The sequence below is a fragment of the Coregonus clupeaformis genome, chromosome 24 (genome assembly GCF_020615455.1).
Source record: "Coregonus clupeaformis isolate EN_2021a chromosome 24, ASM2061545v1, whole genome shotgun sequence".
Classification (NCBI taxonomy): Eukaryota; Metazoa; Chordata; class Actinopteri; order Salmoniformes; family Salmonidae; genus Coregonus; species Coregonus clupeaformis.
Genome location: NC_059215.1, coordinates 31728573 through 31754090, shown reverse-complemented (window position 1 = coordinate 31754090; position 25518 = coordinate 31728573). Strand labels below are relative to the sequence as shown.

Here is a 25518-nt window from a genome sequence, read left to right as displayed (position 1 = left end):
CAAAATCTTGCTGCTGGGAGCCAGCGAACCATTCAAACCATTTTTGCGATACAAAATTATCCAGACCTCCAAGGGAGGCTTGACAACGATGTGATTTTGGAGGTATGGCAGTGCGAAACTAGGCCACAGGTAATCATTCCAATCTGATCAGAATGTTTTTAGGAATGTTTCTTAGGAATATAGAACTGTTTTACTGTTAGTGAGATGATCAGGAAGATCCTACTTCCTTGACAGTATGTCAACCACCTTTAGTTTGAAAAAGAGAGGTGACATAGCTAGGTCAATTTGGGAACGGAATGAGATAATTTTCTATAGAAATGTCACCTTCAGTATTTCATACAGAACAAGTAAAAACCTGTGTCACAATTTAGCGTGTGTTTGTGTGCGTTAGACCATGAGAAATCGGTCTTCTCACGAAATCGTCTGATCGTCTCCGTTTTGCTCTACGACCTCCACAAGCGTCTTGGGACTCGTCTGAAGTCGGTATCCCTGGAAAGGTAGCTCCTACTCACTGAAAGCCATGAAGGTGATGCGTGTCTCCATAGTTGCGGTGTCCTAACATCTGTTGGTCTCAAGACACCATCATGTGGTCGTATGTTTGATGTCTTTCTTTCTGTTTGTAACTAAATTCTATTGAATTTGAATGCAGCGAAAACATACCTGACCTTACATTCTATACATTCTAGACCTGAATAACTCTCTTGCCTGTTCTAAAGTTATACTGCTTGTTAATATTCAATTGAAACCACTTAATCAAATGTAAAAAATTATACTCTGTTTCTACATTTAAAAAATAATTGTCATTAGTTATTTTTGCACTGTTGTCGTCTTTTGAGTATGAGGTCATATTGAGGGAGTAATAGTAGAATAGCAAGGTCACTTTCATTAAAATTCCAGTCAATTCAGAACGTAAACGGTATTCTATTTCCACATTTTCTTCATTGAAAAGCATTGAGAATTGGAATGGAATTGACCCCAACCCTGTAGAATAGGCCTACTAGCAGCACCCCGCCCTCATTCGATTCGATGCAATTTCACCTTTGAGGACTACCAGTGAAGAAACCATCACAGAATCTGAATTCACAAAGAGTCTCAGAGTAGGAGTGCTAATCTACACATTGTCTGTGGTCCTGCATGTCCGTTGAACATATCTAAGCTAGGAATGTAGGCTAAAATATATTTTGCCCTTCCAGTGTAGGCTGGCAATCAATTCTAAGAATTCATGTTGACTTGCTGTATAGTTGCTGTAGCTCTTTTTGGAAACCGGACAGATATGTAATGTGGAGAGCCACCAGAAGATGGTGACAGAGGCTTCTGCAGGGAGGAATGAAGAACACCTTGACTATGCAGTTTGATCACACTGGCTGGCGATGACCAAGATTATCATCTCTATAGACACACTTAAATATTTTCTATATAGATGGTCAATTTTATCCTCATCCCATACCTGTATGTGCTTTAGAAAACTCTTCTGATTATTGCTCCCACACCATACATACAGTCAGAGGAGTTTGCTAATGTACATACAGATCTGGGATCAGGCTAAGTAAATGTATAGCATCTGTAGAGTAGTTGTACATGACTCCCCTCTGCTATCCCTGGCTCTATATGGAACAAATGCAGTCTAAGGACATTTGCTCTTAGACTGCATGAGATTATGAATATGAGCTTGAAAAGCTGTGGAATTCCTCTTTAAATGCAGTCTAAAGCTTTACTTCTGGTTTGAGTTATATTTTGCAGCACACATAATACAATCCGAAAATTGCTTTATTGAAAACCGCAGCACTTTTCCCTCCATTTCGCTGAGGAACTGTAACTTACTTCATACAGTATACAACATGTAGATTAAGGCATATGGACTAAAGCCTATTGACCTGTGTGCATGACTGTGCACTTCATCATCACTGGGTACTAATTTTCTAAATACTGTAGAACATTTCATTCAGATCAACATTATCCTGAATTGTTTCTTATTTTTAAATCAACTGTGTCATAGGAGTCTGTATAGTGCAATGGTGGCAGCAAAGAGAACAAATGGATCATGTGTGTGTAGCCTATTGTTTTTGGAGAAGCCAATAAGCAGCACTACAACTTCAATGATATTACTCCAAAGTACAACAAATTCTGTCAACGTAATGCAAATATCCTCCATGTGAAAACCTCCTTCCAATGAGGTACTACCATATCGTGAGAGTATAAGTACAACATAATTGTATTGTAGACGTGAACACATTTACATACACACAACGTACACGCAATGAAATGTCCTCTTATACAGGGCAAGCAAGAAAAAGTGTCCCAGTGTCTGGTAACTCTTAAGTACCTTTGAGAGTCAACCGTATAACATGAAGTGTAGCAGAGTCAACCCCGTAACAAAAAGTATAGAAGAGTCAACCCAGTCACGCAAAGTGTAGCAGAGTCAACCCCATAGCGTGAAGTGTAGGATGGTCAACCTCGTAACGAAAGGTATAGAAGAGTCAACCCCGTCACGTAAAGTGTAGCAGAGTCAACCCCGTAGTGTGACGTGTAGCAGAGTCAATCCTATGATGTAATGTGAACTCCATTGTCTCAATGTCTGCGATTAGACAACTCTCCATAAATGGCATCTCCAGTTCATAGGTCCCGGCTCTGACACCAATAGACGGTCTCGGTACAAATTCTCTGGTGACACCTACTGGTATTTAGTTCATCAAGTCCCAGCCATTGCACTCCCATCTCTGTATAAACAGTCTATTGTTTTGAGAGTGTGTCAGTTCAGTTTGGAGCGCTGTGGCCTCTAGAGGTGACCTGTAAACCCCAGCTGGGGGTCAGTCAGTAGGGGGTGCTATACTGGAACAGGAGAGTGTGAGTGATTATTTTCTTGATTTCTGTTGGGACGGCTGTGGAGACGTGAGGACCCTCCTGCAGATGAGAAGACAGAGAGAGAAGAGAGAGCATTATTTGTTTTAGATTGAATTCCTATAAAACAGCTTTCACTATCATGTTATACTTTTTATTTATGTTCTTTTATTCATATATTCTATTGCCTCCTGCTTGCTTTTTATCTCCTTTATTTTTATTGTAAAGTGTGTTTCGAGTTATTTTATTTGATCTTAAATGTCTCTGTACATGTGTGTTATTGTGTAGCACCTTAATCAGTGGGATATTTCTCCTAGTCATGCAGTTCTTAGTGTAGAATGTACTATAGTGCCCATAATACTGTGCCTGCTCTGTCCCGTCACCTTATTAATACACGTACCTTCCTGACAGGTGGGTCCTATCCAGCCCTGTAGACAGTTGCAGCGGCCGTTCCGTGGATCACACCGCGCCCCGTTCCTACACTCACAGCTCTCAGAACAGTCCGGGCCGTAGAGGTTCACTGGACAATCTGGACACAACCCAGACAGGGACGCAAGAAGTGCGACAACACTTTTAGATTATAGTGTTGTTAGGCATGGTTGAATCCTTACATTGACTTTAAGTCTAACTTCATTGATGTTAATGGGAGACTAAGTGAACATTTGACTTAAGTGGAAGTTAGGAGTCGCCCCATAGTTGTTTGAAAAATGTTGATAAATCACACTACTTAGATATTAGATAAATCAAAAGAAGCAAACAACTACTTGTGTCACAGCGCATTCCCATCTTCCCTGGGGGGCACAGACAGTGGCCGGTCATGGGGTCACATGGGGTGTCCCCCTCACAGTCACATGACTGGTTGCAGTTCACCCCGAAACGACGCTGCTCACACTCTGTGACAGGGAATGAGAGGGGGGGTGTAGCATTCAGGGCACACATGGATATGAGAATGGAAAGTAGTCCCCATCCTTCAGCATTGTAGGTAAAAGACTATGACTGGGGCATGTAACATTCCCACTTTATCAGCAATGGTATCTAATAAATCACAGCATAATCCTTATTTCTGATTGTTAAACACGCTTTTCACCTTTCTCACAGCGGTATCCATGGTAACCAGGAGGGCAGAGACAGTGCCCTGTGCTTGGGTCACAGGGGGCGAGGCCTCGGCACTTACACTGGTGTTGACAGCGGTGGCCATGGAAACCAGCAGGGCAAGCTAGACAGAACATTAGAACATCAGACAGAATAGTAGAACTTTAGAACATCAAACAGACCATAAGAACAACAGAACATCAGACAGACTGAATGGCCCTGCCTCACCGTGTTCACACAGGTGACCATAGTATCCCGGGTCACACCGGCACTCTCCCGTCACTCTGTCACATGTTCCGTTGTTATGACAATCACACCGCAGTTTGCAGTTGGCGCCGTAACTCCCTGATGGGCACTCTGCATGACCAAGCAACAGAAACACACACAACACCTTGTCATGGGTATGCAATGGAATGGTGTCATGGGCTCATGATATCAGGGGCACTCAAATGGAGTCTTCACATCAATTCACAAAACAACACAGTGAGGAGTATGGGAAATGTGAGTTGTTGACATGGTTGTCACGACCTGGGTTTAAATACTATTTGAAATAATTTAAATACTGTGTATGTGCTTGATTGAGCTTGCCTGATCCAATTGAACCAATATAAATGTCTTTGCAAACATCACCTACCTTGCACTCCAGGCTGGCTAAAGCAAATGCGCAAAGTCATTGAAAGAATTAAAATAGTATGTATAGTCAGGTCACCTGTATCACAGCTGGGTCCGGTCCAGCCTAGTCCGCAGGTACAGCCTCCAGAGACGAGTTCACACACACCACCGTTACTGCAGTTACAGTGCTGGCCACAGTCTTCCCCATACCAGCCCTGGGCACAACCTGACACACACAAACGCATACCATACTGTCGATAAACCTTGACTGGGTGGATTATTACATTGATGACACTCATTGTGGAGCAAGAATAAACTGAAATATGTGTGTGTTTTACCCTGTCTGCAGTCTTCTCCCCGCTGGCCAGCCTTGCACACACACCTGCCTGTCTCTGGGTCACTCTGTGCCCCTTCACCACACAGCGCCACCCTGGCACAGTCCTGCCCATAGCGCCCTGACAGGCATGCTGGTAGAACCAGAGGAAAAGATAGGGGAAAGAGAGGAGACCATACCAAATGTTATATGGTACTGCTTGTGTTATAGGATCAAAAATATATTAAAATAATTTTTTTATATAATTATGCAATATATAATTATGCAATTACCATTTACAACTAAATACTCTGTAAATATCAATGTATTATATGAAAATGTAATCTCCCCCTCCTTTTGTCAGTAGCCTATGGATAAGCCCATTCCCCTGGCACACGTTCGCACTCACTGGTGTTGCAGTCTGCTCCGATGTACCCCGATGGGCACTGACAGGTGCCCGTGGTGGTCTGGCACACGCCGGCATTCAGACACTGGCACAGGCGTTCACAGTTTGGGCCATACCGTCCCATGTCACACTCTATCAAGGCAAACATACACAGGACTTAGTTGTGGTAGTTATTATGGTTAGAACATTTCCTACTGGTAAGAGCAACGTTTTTTTCTGATCAGGTGATGTCATAACTAGGGCCAAGAGTTCTTCCTGATCAGGTCACATTGTGGAAAAACTCCTGAACCTAACTATGACTATTGTAAGCTAACACATTTTTAACAGTGGAATTCCTTTGTGACATTGGTTAAGGAAGTGTGTGCCTGTCTGTGTATGTGTGTGGGGTGCTTGCCTTGATCACAGTTGTTGCCATGGTAACCCGGGGCACAGACGCAGAGGCCGGTGACAGGGTGACACAGCTGGTTGGTGCCAGAGCACTGGCACACCTGGTTACAGTTCAGCCCATACGTGCCAGGTTGGCATACTGGTAGACAAACACAAAACACACACGTCAACCCCATACAACAAAGGTACAGTATGCCTACCGTAGAAGTAATAAGAAAACAATACGTATATTTACTGCCGTTTCAATCAGCACCACCATTACATACAATGCATATCTACCTCATAGGCCCTGTTCGAATACTTCAGAAATGCATCCTTCCTTCCTACTTTCCTTGAGGTTATCATAGATCTGCAATGGTTGGATTGGTGATGGTGAAAGCATACTAGATCTGTGCTTACCTCAAGGAACCACGGATACATTTCTGGATTATTCAAATATGGCAATATAATTCTGTTCTCCGTGACTCTATTCTCCTATCCCTCTGGCTCTAGCTTCTAGGCTAGACTATAGCTCCCTCTACAGGCACTTAATACACTATGACACACCACAATCTATCACCAAACTAATGCTAACTTGTCAGGATGCTAAACAGCTGATTTTCAATCATTGCATGTGTCATTGCAGAGTCTGTTATTTTGTTAAGCACAATGCAACACAAAACAAGAAAAACAGTACAATACACTATCCTTCAGCTTTCCCAAGTCACTCACTTTGCTCACAGCCATTGCCAGTGAATCCAGGGGGACAGCCACATTTGCCGGACACATGGTTACAGGAAGTGCCGTGGGGACAGTTACAGTAGCTCAGACAGTCCTTCCCATAGGAGCCAGGTAAACAGGCTGTGGTGAACGTGGAAATTACATATGTTCAATTAAGGCAATGCATACAGTCTGTTGTGATTTACAGTATATACAGGTCCTTGTAATAAATAGTTACTATACATTAATATTTTACTATATATCATGGCCTGTATTCATAAAGCGCCTCAGAGTAGGTTTGCTGATGTATGATCAGGTATCCCCTGTCCATGTAATCTTATTCATTATGATCTAAAAGGCAACACTGATCATAGATCAGCACTCAGTCCTTACCTCGGTCACACTTGGGTCCCCTCCAGCCAGGAGGACACACACACACTCCGCTGACATGGTCACACACAGCCCCATGGTTACATTGACACTGCTCCTCACACCCTGGGCCAAACAGGCCAGCCCCACACGCTGTTTAGGACACAAGTGCACAAAAGACAAAAACATGTTTAATAACTGCTGTCAAAGTGCTTATTCTCCTGTGCACTACTGCTTCTCATATTCAACCGCTAGACGGAACTCCTACCCTTGGCTTGGAGACAAAAGCCTTCTATAGGCTACTACCACCATCACCATTATCAAAGATGATCTATATATTTTTTACCTTTATTTAACTAGGCAAGTCAGTTAAGAACAAATTCTTATTTACAATGACAGCCTACACCGGCCAAACCCGGACGACGCTGTGCCAATTGTGCGCCGCCCTATGGGACTCACAATCACGGCCGGTTGTGATACAGCCTGGAATCGAACCAGGGGGTCTGTAGTGACGCCTCAAGCACTGAGATCCAGTGCCTTAGACCACTGCGCCACTCGGGAGCCCTATTACGCTGTTGTTGTTGCTGTTGTGATTAAGCATACACAAACACATCCAATGTTTTACATTTATTTATTTTATTTATTTAAAAAACCAAAAGCACCAGAAAGCAATGTACAGATAGCACACATACAGTTGAAGTCGGAAGTTTACATACACTTAGGTTGGAGTCATTCAAACTCATTTTTCAACCACTCCAAAAATGTCTTGTTAACAAACTATAGTCTTGGCAAGTCGGTTAGGAAATCTACTTTGTGCATGACACAAGTCATTTTTCCAACAATTGTTTACAGACAGATTATTTCACTTATAATTCACTGTATCACAATTCCAGTGGGTCAGTTGACTGTGCCTTTAAACAGCTTGGAAAATTCCAGAAAAGTATGGCTTTAGAAGCTTCTGATAGGCTAATTGACATAATTGGAGTCAATTGGAGGTGTACCTGTGGATGTATTTCAAGGCCTACCTTCAAACTCAGTGCCTCTTTGCTTGACATCATGGGAAAATCAAAATAAATCAGCCAAGACCTCAGAAAAAAAATGGTAGACCTCCACAAGTCTGGTTCATCCTTGGGAGCAATTTCCAAATGCCTGAAGGTACCACGTTCATATGTACAAACAATAGTACGCAAGTATAAACACCATGGGACCACGCAGCCGTCATACCGCTCAGGAAGGAGACGTGTTCTGTCTCCTAGAGATGAACGTACTTTGGTGCGAAAAGTGCAAATCATTCCCAAAACAACAGCAAAGGACCTTGTGAAGATGCTGGAGGAAACAGGTACAAAAGTATCTATATCCACAGTAAAACAAGTCCTATATCGACATAACCTGAAAGGCCACTCAGCAAGGAAGAAGCCACTGCTCCAAAACCGTCATAAAAAAGCCAGTCTACGGTTTGCAACTGCACATGGGGACAAAGATCGTACTTTTTGGAGAAATGTCCTCTGGTCTGATGAAACAAAAATAGAACTGTTTGGCCATAATGACCATTGTTATGTTTGGAGGAAAAAGGGGGTATCTTGCAAGCCGAAGAACACCATCCCAACCGTGAAGCATGGGGGTGGCAGCATCATGCTGTGGGGGTGCTTTGCTGCAGGAGGGACTGGTGCACTTCACAAAATAGATGGCATCATGAGGAAGGAAAATTATGTATATATATTGAAGCAACATCTCAAGACATCAGTCAGGAAGTTAAAGCTTGGTCGCAAATGGGTCTTCCAAATGGACAATGACCCCAAGCATACTTCCAAAGTTGTGGCAAAATGGCTTAAGGACAACAAAGTCAAGGTATTGGAGTGGCCATCACAAAGCCCTGACCTCAATCCTATAGAAAATGTGTGGGTAGAACTGAAAAAAACGGAGTTTAAATGTATTTGGCTAAGGTGTATGTAAACTTCCGACTTCAATTGTATGTCTGCACAACATAGGCACGATGTATAGAGGATACTTCGGGATGATGCAGTTTAGGCATAGTTTGCCTATTGGCAAGACATCTTGCAGATGTATTTAGAACATTCTATTCTGATGTCTCGGCGACGTCTTCCCAATGTGCAAACGCTCTCCAAACGAAATATTACCTAAAGAATTTGATATGTCGGCCAAAGGTGTGCGTTTTTACTGGGATGATATAAAGACATTAGCATTGCAACAACAAGTACCTGTACTTAGGCTTTAGTATAGACAACAACAAAAAACAGAGCAAGAGACTGCCATAAATACAGCCCTAAACCTTTCAAAACATAGATTTAAAGAAATGCTACATTTCTTCTTATAAACAAATTGTTGAATGAAAAAGCAAAAATAGGGCTATGGTAGGCTGTTGCACTCAAAGTGTAGGCTATAAAAAAAGGCAATAGGGCCTATTATCTCTCATAAACAAATTGTAAAAAGCAAAGATGTGCCATGTACTCATAAAACCATTGTCTATTTTTAGGCTAGTCTGCTATAGTAGGCCTATAGCACACACCAAAGTTAGGCTGTAAGCTTTTAAGTCTTCCTCCTCCTTGAGGTTCCAAGCAAGAAACTCCAGAATGTTTACTTTATCTGGGTTCAGTGAAGACTGGACAGAGATGTTCCCTGCTGTGTTGAACACTCTCTTGGGCGCAGTGCTGGTTGCACAAATGCACATATACTTCTTTGCAAGTTGAGCCAAGAAAGGAAAGCAAGAGTGGTTATCCCGCCACCATGACAAAAGGGTTATCTGATGCATCCAGTACCTCCTCTTTCAAATAGCGCATCATCATGGTGGCGGAGGGAAGCTTAGAGGGCCCATTTCCTTCTTAATAAGATACCCTAGATTCCTATTTTTAGCTGGGGGAGGTGCACAGCCATCCCAGTCTCCAGCTGTAGTGGCAGCGGCACCACTGGCGCCGACTCTGCGTACTGCCCCCAGTTCCAACATCTCCCAAAGTAGGCCTAGGGTTTCTTTCGTGGCCCCCAAGCAATCTCTCCTCCTGCCTTTGTACCGGGGGTCGAGAAGGGAGGCCTTTGACAAAAGTCCCTGTAGTTACGGTGCACTGTACTTGTGCTGCAATACACTGCCCATCTCTCGTTTTCATATTTCTTGTGAGCTTGGAGTTGTGGGGGTTCGGAGTGAAAATTTTCCACGTTAAAAGTTGTAGAATGGGCTTAACTGACGACACTGTCACATAGGTCTTCCCAGATAGGACATCAGTGAAGTTGGCCAAAGGCTTCAGTGCGGCATTGACTGATTCCAGAACACTGATGTCCTGTTTTATTGCGGGGGCTGCTCCAGAACTCTTTCAACCTGTTGTGCAATCCTTCAAAAAAAATGTAATAAGTTGTTAGTTACTTAGGTATATTCCTCTTTACTAGATTTCCAATTTTCCATTATAATAAACTGAATAAATTTAACAAAAAATGTAATGTAGGACTCTTGTTTGGAATAGCGTAACTCAGTAAAATCTTAGAAATTGTTGCATGTTGCAATTATATTCTTGTTCAGTGTATTTTGGAACTATATGAAAATATACACTACCGTTCAAAAGTTTGGGGTCACTTAGAAATGTCCTTGTTTTCGAAAGAAAAGCAATTTTTTGATCCATTAAAATAACATCAAATTGATCAGAAATACAACGTCAACAGTAAAAAGGCAACTCCGGGATGCTGACCTTCTAGGCAGAGTTGCAAAGAAAAAGACATATCTCAGACTGCCCATCTTAATCTTTTCTTTTTATTGGCCAGTCTGAGATATGGCTTTTTCTTTGCAACTCTGCCTAGAAGGTCAGCATCCCGGAGTCGCCTCTTCACTGTTGATGTTGAGACTGGTGTTTTGCGGGTACTATTTAATGAAGCTGCCAGTTGAGGACCTGTTAGGTGTCTGTTTCTCAAACTAGACACTAATGTATTTGTCCTCTTGCTCAGTTGTGCACCGGGGCCTCCCACTCCTCTTTCTATTCTGGTTAGAGCCAGTTTGTGAAGGGAGTAGTATACAGCGTTGTACGAGATCTTCAGTTTCTTGGCAATTTCTCACATGGAGTAGCCTTCATTTCTCAGAACAAGAATAGACTGACAAGTTTCAGAAGAAAGTTAATCGAACCCACAATTGCTGATGCTCCAGATACTCAACCAGCTTCAGCTTCAGTGACATAAGGTAGTCACCTGGAATGCATTTCAATTAACAGGTGTGCCTTCTTAAAAGTTCATTTGTGGAATTTCTTTCCTTCTTATTGTGTTTGAGCCAATCAGTTGTGTTGTGACAAGGTAGGGGGGTTTTCAGAAGATAGCCCTATTTGGTAAAAGAACCTGTCCATATTATGGTCCTCTGTAGCTCAATTGGTAGAGCATGGTGCTTGTAACGCCAGGGTAGTGGGTTCGATCCCCGGGACCACCCATACGTAAAAATGTATGCACACATGACTGTAAGTCGCTTTGGATAGAAGCGTCTGCTAAATGGCATATTATTATTATTATTATTATTTATTATTATTATTATTATTATTATTATTATTATTAGTATTATTATTATATGGCAAGAACAGCTCAAATAAGCAAAGAGAAACGACAGTCCATCATTACTTTAAGACATGAACGTTAGTCAATCTGGAACATTTCAAGAACTTTGAACGTTTCTTCAAGTGTAGTCGCAAAAACCATCAAGCGCTATGATGAAATTAGCTCTCATGAGGACCGCCACAGGAAAGGAAGACCCATAGTTACCTCTGCTGCAGAGGATAAGTTCATTAGAGTTACCAGCCTCAGAATAAATGCTTCACAGAGTTCAAGTAGCAGACACATCTCAACATCAACTGTTCAGAGGAGACTGCGTGAATCAGGCCTTCATGGTTGAATTGCTGCAAAGAAACCACTACTAAAGGACACCAATAAGAAGAAGAGACTTGCTTGGGCCAAGAAACACAAGCAATGGACATTAGACTGGTGGAAATCTGTCCTTTGGTCTCATCAGTCCAAATTTGAGATTTTTGGTTCCAACCGCCGTGTCTTTGTGAGACGCAGAGTACGTGAACGGATTAGCTCTGCATGTGTGGTTCCCACTGTGAAGCATGGAGGAGGAGGTGTTATGGTGTGGGGGTGCTTTGCTGGTGACACTGTCTGTGATTTATTTAGAATTCAAGTCACACTTAACCAGCATGGCTACCACAGCATTCTGCAGCGATACGCCATTCCATCTGGTTTGCGCTTAGTGGGACTATCATTTGTTTTTCAACAGAACAATGACCCAACACACCTCCAGGCTGTGTAAGGGCTATTTGACCAAGAAGGAGAGTGATGGAGTGCTGCATCAGATGACCTGGCCTCCACAATCACTGGACCTCAACCCAATTGAGATGGTTTGGGATGAGTTGGACCACAGAGTGAAGGAAAAGCAGCCAACAAGTGCTCAGCATATATGGGAACTCCTTCAAGACTGTTGGAAAAGCATTCCAGGTGAAGCTGGTTGAGAGAATGCCAAGAGTGTGCAAAGCTGTCATCAAAGCAAAGGGTGGCTAGATTGAAGAATCTCAAATATAACAATATATTTTGATTTGTTTAACACTTTGTTGGTTACTACATGATTCCGTATGTGTTATTTCATAGTTTTGATGTCTTCAGTATTATTTTACAATGTAGAAAATAGTAAAAATAAAGAAAAACCCTTGTCTAACTTTTGACTGGTACTGTATATAAAATAAGCATCAGCTTGCTCCGATGGGCAGCTGTAGTGCCACCAGTTGGGAGAAGGGCAACTAGGCAGTGTGAGGCTCACCCGCTGGAGGAGCGTGGCTGCTCGCTGACTAATAGCGTTCTGTAGTGGGCGCCCCACCTGTCTAGCTGATAGGCAGCTCTGCTGTCGCACCACAGCACCAAATGTTGGAGGAGTGCTCATTGTTAACTGTACATATCACATAGGCTAAATCATTTGGAAAAATCTATTTGGACCTACAGACAGCTGGGACTCTCTTTCTTCAACAGTAACAAACAGTAGTTGCTTTCATTTTACATTTACATTTGAGTCATTTAGCGACTTACAGTTAGTGCATTCATCTTAAGATAGCTAGGTGGGACAACCACATATCACAAGCACTAGAAGAGCAGGACTATTTAAGATACTTTTTGAAGAGGTAGGGTTTCAGAGATTTTTGGAAGATGGGCAGGGACTTAGCTTCAGGGGGAAGCTGGTTCCACAGTTGGGGTGCCAGGACAGAGAAGAGCTTGGACAGGGCTGAGCTGGAGCTACCCTCCCGTAGGGGTGGGAGGGTCAAGAGACCTGAGTGCTCGGGTTGGGGTGTAGGGTTTGGCATAGCCTGAAGGTAGGTGCAGTTCCTCTTGCTGTTCTGTATGTAAACATTTTGAAATGTTGTGCAACCAGAATTTTTTTCTCCCACTACTACAGAGAGAGTGAAAGTACATAGGCTACAAAGCAGCAAGCAGGAACTCTGTGGAGTCCAGACGACTAATTGACCTGTGGGCCAGATGTAAATGGTTTGGAGGCCAACTATTGAGTCAACCAACCAGTATGAATACAAAAGAAGCCATCCACCCTTGATGGGTGATTAGCAGGGCAATAGAATCTTTCTGAGATGAGAAAGTGAGAAGTCTTGAGGGTGCGCTAAATAACAGAGATGCTTATAAAGTTTTATCAAATGTTCCTTTTATTAGATGAAGTAATTCCAAAAAAATCCAGGCTGATTAGAGTTAGTTTACATAATCCCCAGGACAACAACCTCTCCCTCAACGTGATCAAGACAAAGCAGATGATTGTGGACTACAGGAAAAAGAAGAGGACCGAGCACGCCCCCATTCTCATCGACAAGGCTATAGTGGAACAGGTTGAGAGCTTCAAGTTCCTTGGTGTCCACATCACCAACAAACTAACATGTTCCAAGCACACCAACAGTCGTGAAGAGGGCACGACAAAACCTAAGGAGACTGAAAAGATTTGGCATGGGTCCTCAGATCCTCAAAAGGTTCTTCAGCTGCACCATCGAGAGCATCCTGACTGGTTGCATCACTGCCTGGTATGGCAACTGCTTGGCCTCCGACCGCAAGGCATTACAGAGGGTAGTGCGTACGGTCCAGTACATCACTGGGGCCAAGCTTCCTGCCATCCAGGACCTCTATACCAGGCGGTGTCAGAGGAAGGCCCTACAAATTGTCAAAGACTCCAGCCACCCTAGTCATACACTGTTCTCTCTGCTACCGCACGGCAAGCGGTACCAGAGCGCCAAGTCTAGGTCCAAGAGGCTTCTAAACAGCTTCTACCCCCAAGCCATAAGACTCCTGAACATCTAATAAAATGGCTACCCAGACTATTTGCATTGCCCCCTCTCGCTGCTGCACTCTCTTTTTTTCCCCTCCACCCCCTGTACAGTGAGGGAAAAAATTTTATCCCTGATTTTGTACGTTTGCCCACTGACAAAGACATGATCAGTCTATAATTGTATTGGTAGGTTTATTTGAACAGTGAGAGACAGAATAACAACACAAAAATCCAGAAAAACACATGTCAAAAATGTTATAAATTGATTTGTATTTTAATGAGGGAAATAAGTATTTGACCCCCTCTCAATCTGAAAGATTTCTGACTCCCAGGTGTCTTTTATACAGGTAACGAGCTGAGATTAGGAGCACACTCTTAAAGGGAGTGCTCCTAATCTCATCTTGTTACCTGTATAAAAGACACCTGTCCACAGAAGCAATCAATCAATCAGATTCCAAACTCTCCACCATGGCCAAGACCAAAAAGCTCTCCAAGGATGTCAGGGACAAGAGTGTAGACCTACACAAGGCTGGAATGGGCTACAAGACCATCGCCAAGCAGCTTGGTGAGAAGGTGACAACAGTTGGTGCGATTATTCGCAAATGGAAGAAACACAAAATAACTGTCAATCTCCCTCGGCCTGGGGCTCCATGCAAGATCTCACCTCGTGGAGTTGCAATGATCATGAGAACGGTGAGGAATCAGCCCAGAACTACACGGGAGGATTTAGTCAATGATCTCAAGGCAGCTGGGACCATAGTCACCAAGAAAACAATTGGTAACACACTACGCCGTGAAGGACTGAAATCCTGCAGCGCCCGCAAGGTCCCCCTGCTCAAGAAAGCACATATACAGGCCCGTCTGAAGTTTGCCAATGAACATCTGAATGATTCAGAGGAGAACTGGGTGAAAGTGTTGTGGTCAGATGAGACCAAAATGGAGCTCTTTGGCATCAACTCAACTCGCCGTGTTTGGAGGAGGAGGAATGCTGCCTATGACCCCAAGAACACCATCCCCACCGTTAAACATGGAGGTGGAAACATTATGCTTTGGGGGTGTTTTTCTGCTAAGGGGACAGGACAACTTCACCGCATCAAAGGGACGATGGACGGGGCCATGTACCGTCAAATCTTGGGTGAGAACCCCCTTCCCTCAGCCAGGGCATTGAAAATGGGTTGTGGATGGGTATTCCAGCATGACAATGACCCAAAACACATGGCAAGGCAACAAAGGAGTGGCTCAAGAAGAAGCACATTAAGGTCCTGGAGTGGCCTAGCCAGTCTCCAGACCTTAATCTCATAGAAAATCTGTGGAGGGAGCTAAAGGTTCGAGTTGCCAAACGTCAGCCTCGAAACCTTAATGACTTGGAGAAGATATGCAAAGAGGAGTGGGACAAAACAAGGGTTTTGCCACCAAGTACTAAGTCATGTTTTGCAGAGGGGTCAAATACTTATTTCCCTCATAAAAATGCAAATCAATTTATAACATTTTTGACATGCGTTTTTCTGGATTTTTTTGTTGTTATTCTGTCTCTCACTGTTCAAATAAACCTACCATTAAAATTATAGACTGATCATTTCTTTGTCACTGGGCAAACGTACAAAATCAGCAGGGGATCAAATAATTTTTTCCCTCACTGTATATAGCCTCGCTATTGTTAATTTTACTGCTGCTCTTTCATTATTTTTTACTTTTATTTTGTATTATTTTATATCGTATTTTTTTGTGATATTGTTTAATTTTTTGGTATTCTTTCGTAAAACTGCAATGTTGGTTAAGGGTTTGTAAGTAAGCATTTCACTGTTGTATTCGGCGCATGTGACAAATAAAATTTGATTTGATGTGATCTGTTAATACTCCTGCTCAGACACAAACATGCACATACAGTGACAAGACACATACACACACGTACACATACACTCAGTAAGTCAGGTCAGAGTGTAAGAAAGTACAGGTTTTAAGGTAATATGTTTAGGATACTTATTCCTTACCTGTCTGACAGTGCTGTCCTACCCAGCCCGGGCCACAGCTGCACTCTCCAATGCGACGGTCACACACACCACCATTCAAACACTCACAGGGCAGAGCACAGTCCGCCCCAAACCAGCCATGGGCACACTCTGGGGATAGAGAGAGAGAGACATGAGGATGGAGGAAGATAAGGAAAGAAAGAGGGAGAAAGAGACAGAAAGAAAGATAATTTCCAGACCCAGGTACTAGTCTGTGGTGACCTAAATGTCAGAACTGGACAAGAACCTGACACCCTCAGCACACAGGGGGACAAACACCTACCTGGAGGTGACAGCATTCCCTCCCCCATATGCCCCCCTAGGCACAACTATGACAACATAACCAACAAAAACGGGTCACAACTCTTGCAGCTCTGTCGCACACTGGGTATGTACATGGTTAATGGTAGGCTTCGAGGGGACTCCTATGGTAGGTACACCTATAGCTCATCTCTTGGCAATAGTACTGTAGACTACTTTATCACTGACCTCAACCCAGAGTCTCTCAGAGCGTTCACAGTCATCCCACTGACACCCCAATCAGACCACAGCAAAATTACAGTCTACTTGAACAGAGCAATACTCAATCATGAGGCATCAAAGCCAAAGGAACTGAATAATATTAAGAAATGCTATAGATGGAGGGAAAGTAGTGTCGAAACCTACCAAAAAACAATTAGGCAACAACAAATTCAATCCCTTTTAGAAAACTTCCTGGACAAAACGTTCCACTGTAATAGTGAAGGTGTAAACTTGGCAGTAGAAAACCCTAACAGTATATTTGACCTCTCAGCTTCCCTATCAAATCTAAAAATCTCTAACAGAAAACCAAAGAAAAGTAACAACAGTGACAAATGGTTTGATGAAGAATGCAAAAACCTAAGAAAGAAATTGAGAAACCTATCCAACCAAAAACATAGAGACCCAGAAAACCTGAGCCTACGCCTTCACTATGAAGAATCACTAAAACAATACAATACGGAAAAAGAAGGAACAGCATGTCAGAAATCAGCTCAATGTAATTGAAGAATCCATAGACTCTAACCACTTCTGAGAAAATTGGAAAACACTAAACAAACAACAACACGAAGAGCTATCTATCCAAAACGGAGATGTATGGGTAAACCACTTCTCCAATCTTTTTGGCCCTATAACAAGGAACAAACAGCAAAAAAATATACATGATCAAATGCAAATCTTAGAATCAACTATTAAAGACTACCAGAACCCACTGGATTCTCCAATTACATTGAATGAACTACAGTACAAAATAAAAACCCTCCAACCCAAAAAGGCCTGTGGTCTTGATGTTATCCTCAATGAAATGATAAAATATACAGACCACAAATTCCAATTGGCTATACTTAAACTCTTTAACATCATCCTTAGCTCTGGCATCTTCCTCAATATTTGGAACCAAGGACTGATCACCCCAATCCACAAAAGTGGAGACAAATATGACCCCATTAACTACCGTGGGATATGCATCAACAGCAACCTTGGGAAATCCTCTGCATTATCATTAACAGCTGACTACTTCATTTCCTCAGTGAAAACAATGTACTGAGCAAATGTCAAATTGGCTTTTTACCAAATTACCGTACGACAGACCACGTATTCACCCTGCACACCCTAATTGACAAACAAACCAAAACAAAGGCAAAGTCTTCTCATGCTTTGTTGATTTAAAAAAAAGCTTTTGACTCAATTTGGCATGAGGGTCTGCTATACAAATTGATGGAAGTGGGGTTGGGGGAAAAAACATACGACATTATAAAATCCATGTACACAAACAACAAGTGTGCGGTTAAAATTGGCAAAAAACACACACATTTCTTTCCACAGGGCCGTGGTGTGAGACAGGGATGCAGTTTAAGCCCCACTCTCTTCAACATATATATCAACGAATTGGCCAGGGCACTTGAACAGTCTGCAGCACCCGGCCTCACCCTACTAGAATCTGAAGTAAAATGTCTACTGTTTGCTGATGATCTGGTGCTTCTGTCACCAACCAAGGAGGGTCTACAGCAGCACCTAGATCTTCTGCACAGATTCTGTCAGACCTGGGCCCTGACAGTAAATCTCAGTAAGACAAAAATAGTGGTGTTCCAAAAAAGGTCCAGTTGCCAGGACCACAAATACAAATTCCATCTAGACACCGTTGCCCTAGAGCACACAAACTATACATACCTCGGTCTAAACAACAGCGCCACAGGTAACTTCCACAATGCTGTGAACGATCTGAGAGACAAGGCAAGAAGGGCCTTCTATGCCATCAAAAGGAACATACAATTTGACATACCAATTAGGATCTGGCTAAAAATACTTGAATCAGTTATAGAACCCATTGCCCTTTATGGTTGTGAGGTCTGGGGTCCGCTCACCAATCAAGAATTCACAAAATGGGACAAACACCAAATTGAGACTCTGCATGCAGAATTCTGCAAAAATATCCTCTGTGTACAATGAAAAACACAAAATAATGCATGCAGAGCAGAATTAGGCCGATACCCGCTAATGATCAAAATCCAGAAAAGAGCCGTTAAATTCTATAACCACTTAAAAGGAAGCGATTCCCAAACCTTCCATAACAAAGCCATCACCTACAGAGAGTTGGCAGGTAGCTTAGTGGTTAAGAGCCTTGTGCCAGTATCCGAAAGGTCGCTGGTTCTAATCCCCGAGCCGACTAGGTGAAAAATCTGTCTGTGCCCATGAGCAAGGCACTTAGCCCTAATTGCTCCTGTATGTCGCTCTGGATAAGAGCGTCTGCTAAATGACTAATAATAATAATAAAAGATGAACTTGGAGAAGAGTCCCCTAAGTAAGCTGGTCCTGGGGATCTGTTCACAAACACAAACAGAGCCCCAGTACAACAACAACAACACAATTAGACCCAACCAAATCATGAGAAAACAAAAAGAGAATTACTTGACACATTGGAAAGAATTAACAAAAAAACTGAGCAAACTAGAATGCTATTTGGCTTTAAACAGAGAGTACACAGTGGCAGAATACCTGACCACTGTGACTGACCCAAACTTAAGGAAAGCTTTGACTATGTGCAGACCTGGCTCTCAAGAGAAGACATGCTATGTCATTTACATTTTAGTCATTTAGCAGACGCTCTTATCCAGAGCGACTTACAGTTAGTGAATACATATATATATATATAATTTTTTTTATACTGGCCCCCCGTGGGAATCGAACCCACAACCCTGGCGTTGCAAACGCCATGCTCTATCAACTGAGCTACATCCCTGCCGGCCATTCCCTCCCCTACCCTGGACGACGCTGGGCCAATTGTGCGCCGCCCATGAGTCTCCCGGTCGCGGCCGGCTGCGACAGAGCCTGGATTCGAACCAGGATCTCTAGTGGCACAGTTAGCACTGCGATGCAGTGCCTTAGACCACTGCGCCACTCAGGAGACGGTCATGCTATGACTGCCCACAAAATGAGGTGGAAACTGAGCTGCACTTACTAACCTCCTGCCAAATGTATGACCATATTAGAGACACATATTTCCCTCAGATTACAGAGATCCACAAAGAATTTGAAAACAAACCCAATTTTGATAAACTCCCTTATCTACTGGGTGAAAAACCACAGTGTGCCATCACGGCAGCAAGATTTGTGACATGTTGCCACAAGAAAAGGGCAACCAGTGAAGAACAAACACCATTGTAAATACAACCCATATTTATGTTTATTTATTTTCCCATTTACTTATTTTGCACATTGTTACAACACTGTATATATACAGTGAGGGAAAAGCATTTAGTCAGCCACCAATTGTGCAAGTTCTCCCACTTAAAAAGATGAGAGAGGTCTGTAATTTTCATCATAGGTACACGTCAACTATGATATTTTTTTTCTCCAGAAAATCACATTGTAGGATTTTTTATGAATTTCTTTGCAAATTATGGTGGAAAATAAGTATTTGGTCAATAACTAAAGTTTCTCAATACTTTGTTATATACCCTTTGTTGGCAATGACACAGGTCAAATGTTTTCTGTAAGTCTTCACAAGGTTTTTACACACTGTTGCTGGTATTTTGGCCCATTCCTCCATGCAGATCTCCTCTAGAGCAGTGATGTTTTGGGGCTGTCACTGGGCAACACGGACTTTCAACTCCCTCCAAAGATTTTCTATGGGGTAGAGATCTGGAGACTGGCTAGGCCACTCCAGGACCTTGAAATGCTTCGTACGAAGCCACTCCTTCGTTGCCCGGGCGGTGTGTTTGGGATCATTGTCATGCTGAAAGACCCAGCCACGTTTCATCTTCAATGCCCTTGCTGATGGAAGGAGGTTTTCACTCAAAATCTCACGATACATGGCCCCATTCATTCTTTCCTTTACACGGATCAGTCGTCCTGGTCCCTTTGCAGAAAAACAGCCCCAAAGCATGATGTTTCCACCCCCATGCTTCACAGTAGGTATGGTGTTCTTTGGATGCAACTAAGCATTCTTTGTCCTCCAAACACGACGAGTTGAGTTTTTACCAAAAAGTTATATTTTGGATTCATCTGACCATATGACATTCTCCCAATCCTCTTCTGGATCATCCAAATGCACTCTAGCAAACTTCAGACGGGCCTGGACATGAACTGGCTTAAGCAGGGGGACACGTCTCGCACTGCAGGATTTGAGTCCCTGGCGGCGTAGTGTGTTACTGATGGTAGGCTTTGTTACTTTGGTCCCAGCTCTCTGCAGGTCATTCACTAGGTCCCCCCGTGTGGTTCTGGGACTTGTGATCATTTTGACCCCACGGGGTGAGATCTTGCGTGGAGCCCCAGATCGAGGGAGATTATCAGTGGTCTTGTATGTCTTCCATTTCCTAATAATTGCTCCCACAGTTGATTTCTTCAAACCAAGCTGCTTACCTATTGCAGATTCAGTCTTCCCAGCCTGGTGCAGGTCTACAATTTTGTTTCTGGTGTCCTTTGACAGCTCTTTGGTCTTGGCCATAGTGGAGTTTGGAGTGTGACTGTTTGAGGTTGTGGACAGGTGTCTTTTATACTGATAACAAGTTCAAACAGGTGCCATTAATACAGGTAACGAATGGAGGACAGAGGAGCCTCTTAAAGAAGAAGTTACAGGTCTGTGAGAGCCAGAAATCTTGCTTGTTTGTAGGTGACCAAATACTTATTTTCCACCATAATTTGCAAATAAATTCATTAAAAATCCTACAATGTGATTTTCTAGATTTTTTTTCTCAATTTGTCTGTCATAGTTGACGTGTACATATGATGAAAATTACAGGCCTCTCTCATCTTTTTAAGTGGGAGAACTTGCACAATTGGTGGCTGACTAAATACTTTTTTTCCCCACTGTACATAATATAATATTTGAAATGTCTTTATTCTTTTGGAACTTCTGAGTGTAATGTTGACTGTTAATATTTATTGTTTATTTCACTTTTGTTTACTATCTACTTCACTTGCTTTGGCAATGTTAACATGTGTTTCCCATGCCAATAAAGCCCTTAAATTGAAATAGAATTGAATTGAATTGAAAGGGAGGAGTGGGAGAGAGAGAAAGAGAACCCAGTTTCCAGTTGATTATGTAAATAGCTCTTTGAGACATTAACATACTGTAAATACTCAGATTGTAAGAGCTGTGAACTGACCTGTGATGGCTCACATCTACCACAACCTTTCCTTTTGTGTTTGTAAGCACCACAGCAATTATTGCTGTCATTGTTTGAAATGTGCTCATAGATACAATACAATGGGAGGGGGAGTTTCCATGAGGTTGAACTCAAACTTCTATTTAGGACTTATTCTATCTAGAGACTTTCATACCATATAACTAGCTCTAGTCAGCAAATAAACCGAACAGATCAGCCAGCCTTTGATTCCTCATTCTACTTTATAACTACACAGGACCTCTTGAGGTCGGCTTGGTTCACAAGATATCAGGAATAACATCTGGCACAAATCATAGTGGATGCAATGGTGAGTAGCCTAATGGAAACACTTATTAATTCATTACACATTATTAAAATGTATTTCTAGGTAATTACACAGTAAGTTCTGTACAGTAAAAGAAAGTGCTACCAATAGTTCTGTTCCATTTCTAGTTCCAAAGTGTACAGCAGTCGTTTTGAGACAAATTTCTGTTTTTTAGACTCAACTGCGAAAGTCGAAGAGTTGTTGACATGTGGTGAAGAGGCTTCATCAGCGTTGCCTGTTCTACTGAGCCCCTCCCTTTCTGTGCTTTGGTCGCTTGGCCAGTGTTAACTTGCTACATGCCCTGTACATCTCTCCAAGTGCACAGAGTACCCTAGTACAGTAAATTCAGTAGCCTAAAAAATGCCAGGAAAGAAGTGCATCCTCTCTGGATGTCAGACACCGAAGCCAACACTATTTCGCTTCCCGAAAAAAGTCCTGAACGCCTCCGAAGGTGGGTGGAATTTGTTGAGAGGGATGTGTCTGACCTTTCCAATAATAGCCACCTGTGTCAGGGAAGAAGCTGTAACATCGATTTATCCTAGCCATGGCTGGTCAGAATATTTTCAACATTAAACATGAAGAAGTGAGCAAGTCCCCATGTAACAAAATAAAACTCCAGGATGACAAGGTCATTGATTCAACTGCCTTGTGGAGGAAGATGTTCGATGTATTAGATAAAAAAAATTAAATAACATTTAACAGATGCTCTTATCCAGAGCGACTTACAGTTAGTGAGTGCATACATTATTTTTATATTTTTCATACTGGCCCCCCATGGGAATCGAACCCACAACCCTGGCGTTGCAAACACCATGTTCTACCAACTGAGCTACATCCCTGACGGCCATTCCCTCCCCTACCCTGGGCCAATTGTGCGCCGCCCCATGGGTCTCCCGGTCGCAGCCGGCTACGACAGAGCCTGGATTCAAACCAGGATCTCTAGTGGCACAGCTAGCACTGCATCTGCAGTGCCTTAGACCACTGCGCCACTCGGGAGACTGCATTATCTGATCTTTATGACCAATTTGGATAATATGTAGCTTCTCTCTTGAAATCACTGAGTGTTGAAAGAAGACGTCACGCACAAGAGGCAATGATGAGAGAGCTATATTGGTACATATCCGAGCAATACACTGAAAGCAACTTCTATAGTCAAACACTGAGGTTGAATGCCAACATTTAAGATGAGTCCCCTGTAGCTCAGTTGGTAGAGCATGGCGCTTGCAATGCCAGGGTTGTGGGTTCGTTTCCCACGGGGGCCAGTATGAAAATGTATGCACTCACTAACTGTAAGTCGCTCTGGATAAGAGCGTCTGCTAAAATGTAAGAGGAGGGTGAGAAGATTGGAGGATTGGATCCAGGTAAGAGCAGTTTGCCCCTCTTAAGTTGTCACCTGTGAGGTGTTAGACTATTTCATGTCACAGACTTGCGTGGTTTGGCATCAACATTCTCAATGCCAATACTTGTTTTACTGGCAGTCGGTAGTTTACATTTTTTACCACAGCCCGTTGGTAAGAAATGACACAACATATGATATGGTTTCTGATCCCTCTCTTTTGCTGCCTTCCATAACCCACTTCCCTTGTCATGTAAAGCCTACTTACAGTAAATGCATTTGTATATCACACCAACTGACTTGCTATTCGGATGTCATTCAATATTTTTTTTTTAAATGTTGACATGCTGAATGCACCGAGGTGTCTGTTTAAAGTACTAGCACACAGCTTGGACACCCATGCATACCCCACAAGGCATGCCACCAATGGTCTCTTCACAATCCCCATGTCAAGAACAGACTATAGGAGGTGCACAGTACTACATAGATTAATGGCTACATGGAACTCGATTCCACATCAGGTAACTGATGCAAGCAGTAGAATCAGATTTTTTTTTAAACTGATAAAAAGACACCTTATGGAACAGCGGGGGCTGTGAAGAGACACACACAGGCACAGACAAACATACACATGATAAGACACGCAATCTACACACACGTGCACATGGATGTTGTATTGTAAATATGTGGTGGTGGAGTGGTGGCCTGAGGGAACACACTCAATGTGTTGGGTAAGGTGTTATGAAATGTAATGTCATGTAGTATTTTAAACCGTATGGACAGTGCATTCTGAAAGTATTCAGACCCCTTCACTTTTTCCACATGTTGTTACGTTACAGCCTTATTCTAAAATGGATGAAATAGTTTTTTCCCTTCATCAATCTATACACAATACCCCATAATCACAAAGCAAAAATAAGTTATTAGCGAGAAAAAAAATAGCATTTATTAAAAATAAAAACTGAAATATCACGTAACAAAATGTGGAAAAGGGGAAGGTGTCTGAATACTTTCTGAATGGACTGTAAATGCTCAGGTAAGAACTGTGAATTGACCTGCGATGGCTCACATCTACACTACCACAACCTTTTGTGATTGGAAGAACCACAGCACTTATTGCAGCCATTGTTCGAAAATGTGCTGAGATACAGTACAATGGGAGGGGGAGTGGCACACACAGGAGGTTGAACTCAGACTTCTATTAAGGACTTATTATATGGTGTCTACATGGTATACATAGTTGTAACTAGGTCTAGCCAGCGGATTGATTAGCGTATCACCCTTAAAATAAATTAAATAAATCATAAAGACAGTGATTTTGGAATTTTACATGATCCGTTGAAGTTAATTATTCATCCAAAAAGTTGTTACTCACCTAATAACATAATTAACCACAGGATAACACACTAACTTATTACAGTGGAAAAAAGATCACATTATCTGTTCAACATGTTTATTAGCCTACATTATCCGGCAACTTATTACATTACCCTGTTAAAAAGTTATTGCATTATGACCAGTTATAACATTATCTGTTATTGCATTATAGGGATACTGCAAGATTCTGGCATTTACCGTACCTGTAGACTTTCAGTAATTGTGCAAACGCTAGTTAGCTTTGCTTGCAAAACTACTGCTAACTTTCTTCATACGGCACGCAGAGACATACAAATGGTATCCACGAGTTCATATGACTTTGGGTAAGTAGAATCTCGCAGTATCCCTATAACCGTTGTTGAGGGCCTAAGTGCATTGGAAATCTCCCAACCCCCCTTCTTCCCTATTTGGCCCTAGAAGTTGATCCACCACTTACGCAGTTCGCAGGCTGCCCCGGTCCACCCATTGGAGCACGAGCAGCGCCCAGAGAACTGATCACACACACCCCCGTTCTGACACAGGCAGTGATAGTGGCAGTCTTGTCCATAGAAGCCGTCTACACATTCTGAAAGAAAGATACACATCGCTGTAAACATGAGTTAGATTCCACCATATTTCAAACGTACACAAGTCCATGAAAAAGTTGAGTGAAAAAGTTGAGTGCACACTTCAGGGGACAGGGAAGATAATCAAAGTGCAGCCACTGTATTGTATGTATTGTCTGTTCTATTTCAACCCTTTAGGGGGAGTGAATGACTGCACACTTTAGGGAGAAGGGTAGAGAATCAGAGTGTAGCCACTGTCCTGTATGTATAGTGGTTGGAAAGGGAGGGAATGCTACCATTA

At 42.6% G+C, this 25518-nt stretch overlaps 1 protein-coding gene across 1 annotated transcript in view; it reads right to left on the bottom strand.

Annotated features, from left to right (window-relative positions):
- Window positions 1–1783: 1783 nt before the first annotated feature.
- LOC121537256 (multiple epidermal growth factor-like domains protein 6) overlaps window positions 1784–25518 on the bottom strand; it is a 122112-nt gene continuing 98377 nt past the window's right edge. Inside the window, exons 28-40 of the mRNA XM_041844934.2 lie at window positions 25109–25237; window positions 15990–16118; window positions 6741–6869; window positions 6360–6488; window positions 5656–5787; window positions 5265–5393; window positions 4881–5009; window positions 4640–4768; window positions 4159–4287; window positions 3926–4054; window positions 3603–3731; window positions 3239–3367; window positions 1784–2901 (exon numbers count right to left, since the gene is read on the bottom strand). Of these exons, the coding sequence (XP_041700868.2) occupies window positions 2825–2901; window positions 3239–3367; window positions 3603–3731; window positions 3926–4054; window positions 4159–4287; window positions 4640–4768; window positions 4881–5009; window positions 5265–5393; window positions 5656–5787; window positions 6360–6488; window positions 6741–6869; window positions 15990–16118; window positions 25109–25237 (1628 nt within the window). The 3' untranslated portion in view covers window positions 1784–2824. The remainder of the gene's footprint in view (window positions 2902–3238; window positions 3368–3602; window positions 3732–3925; window positions 4055–4158; window positions 4288–4639; window positions 4769–4880; window positions 5010–5264; window positions 5394–5655; window positions 5788–6359; window positions 6489–6740; window positions 6870–15989; window positions 16119–25108; window positions 25238–25518) is intronic.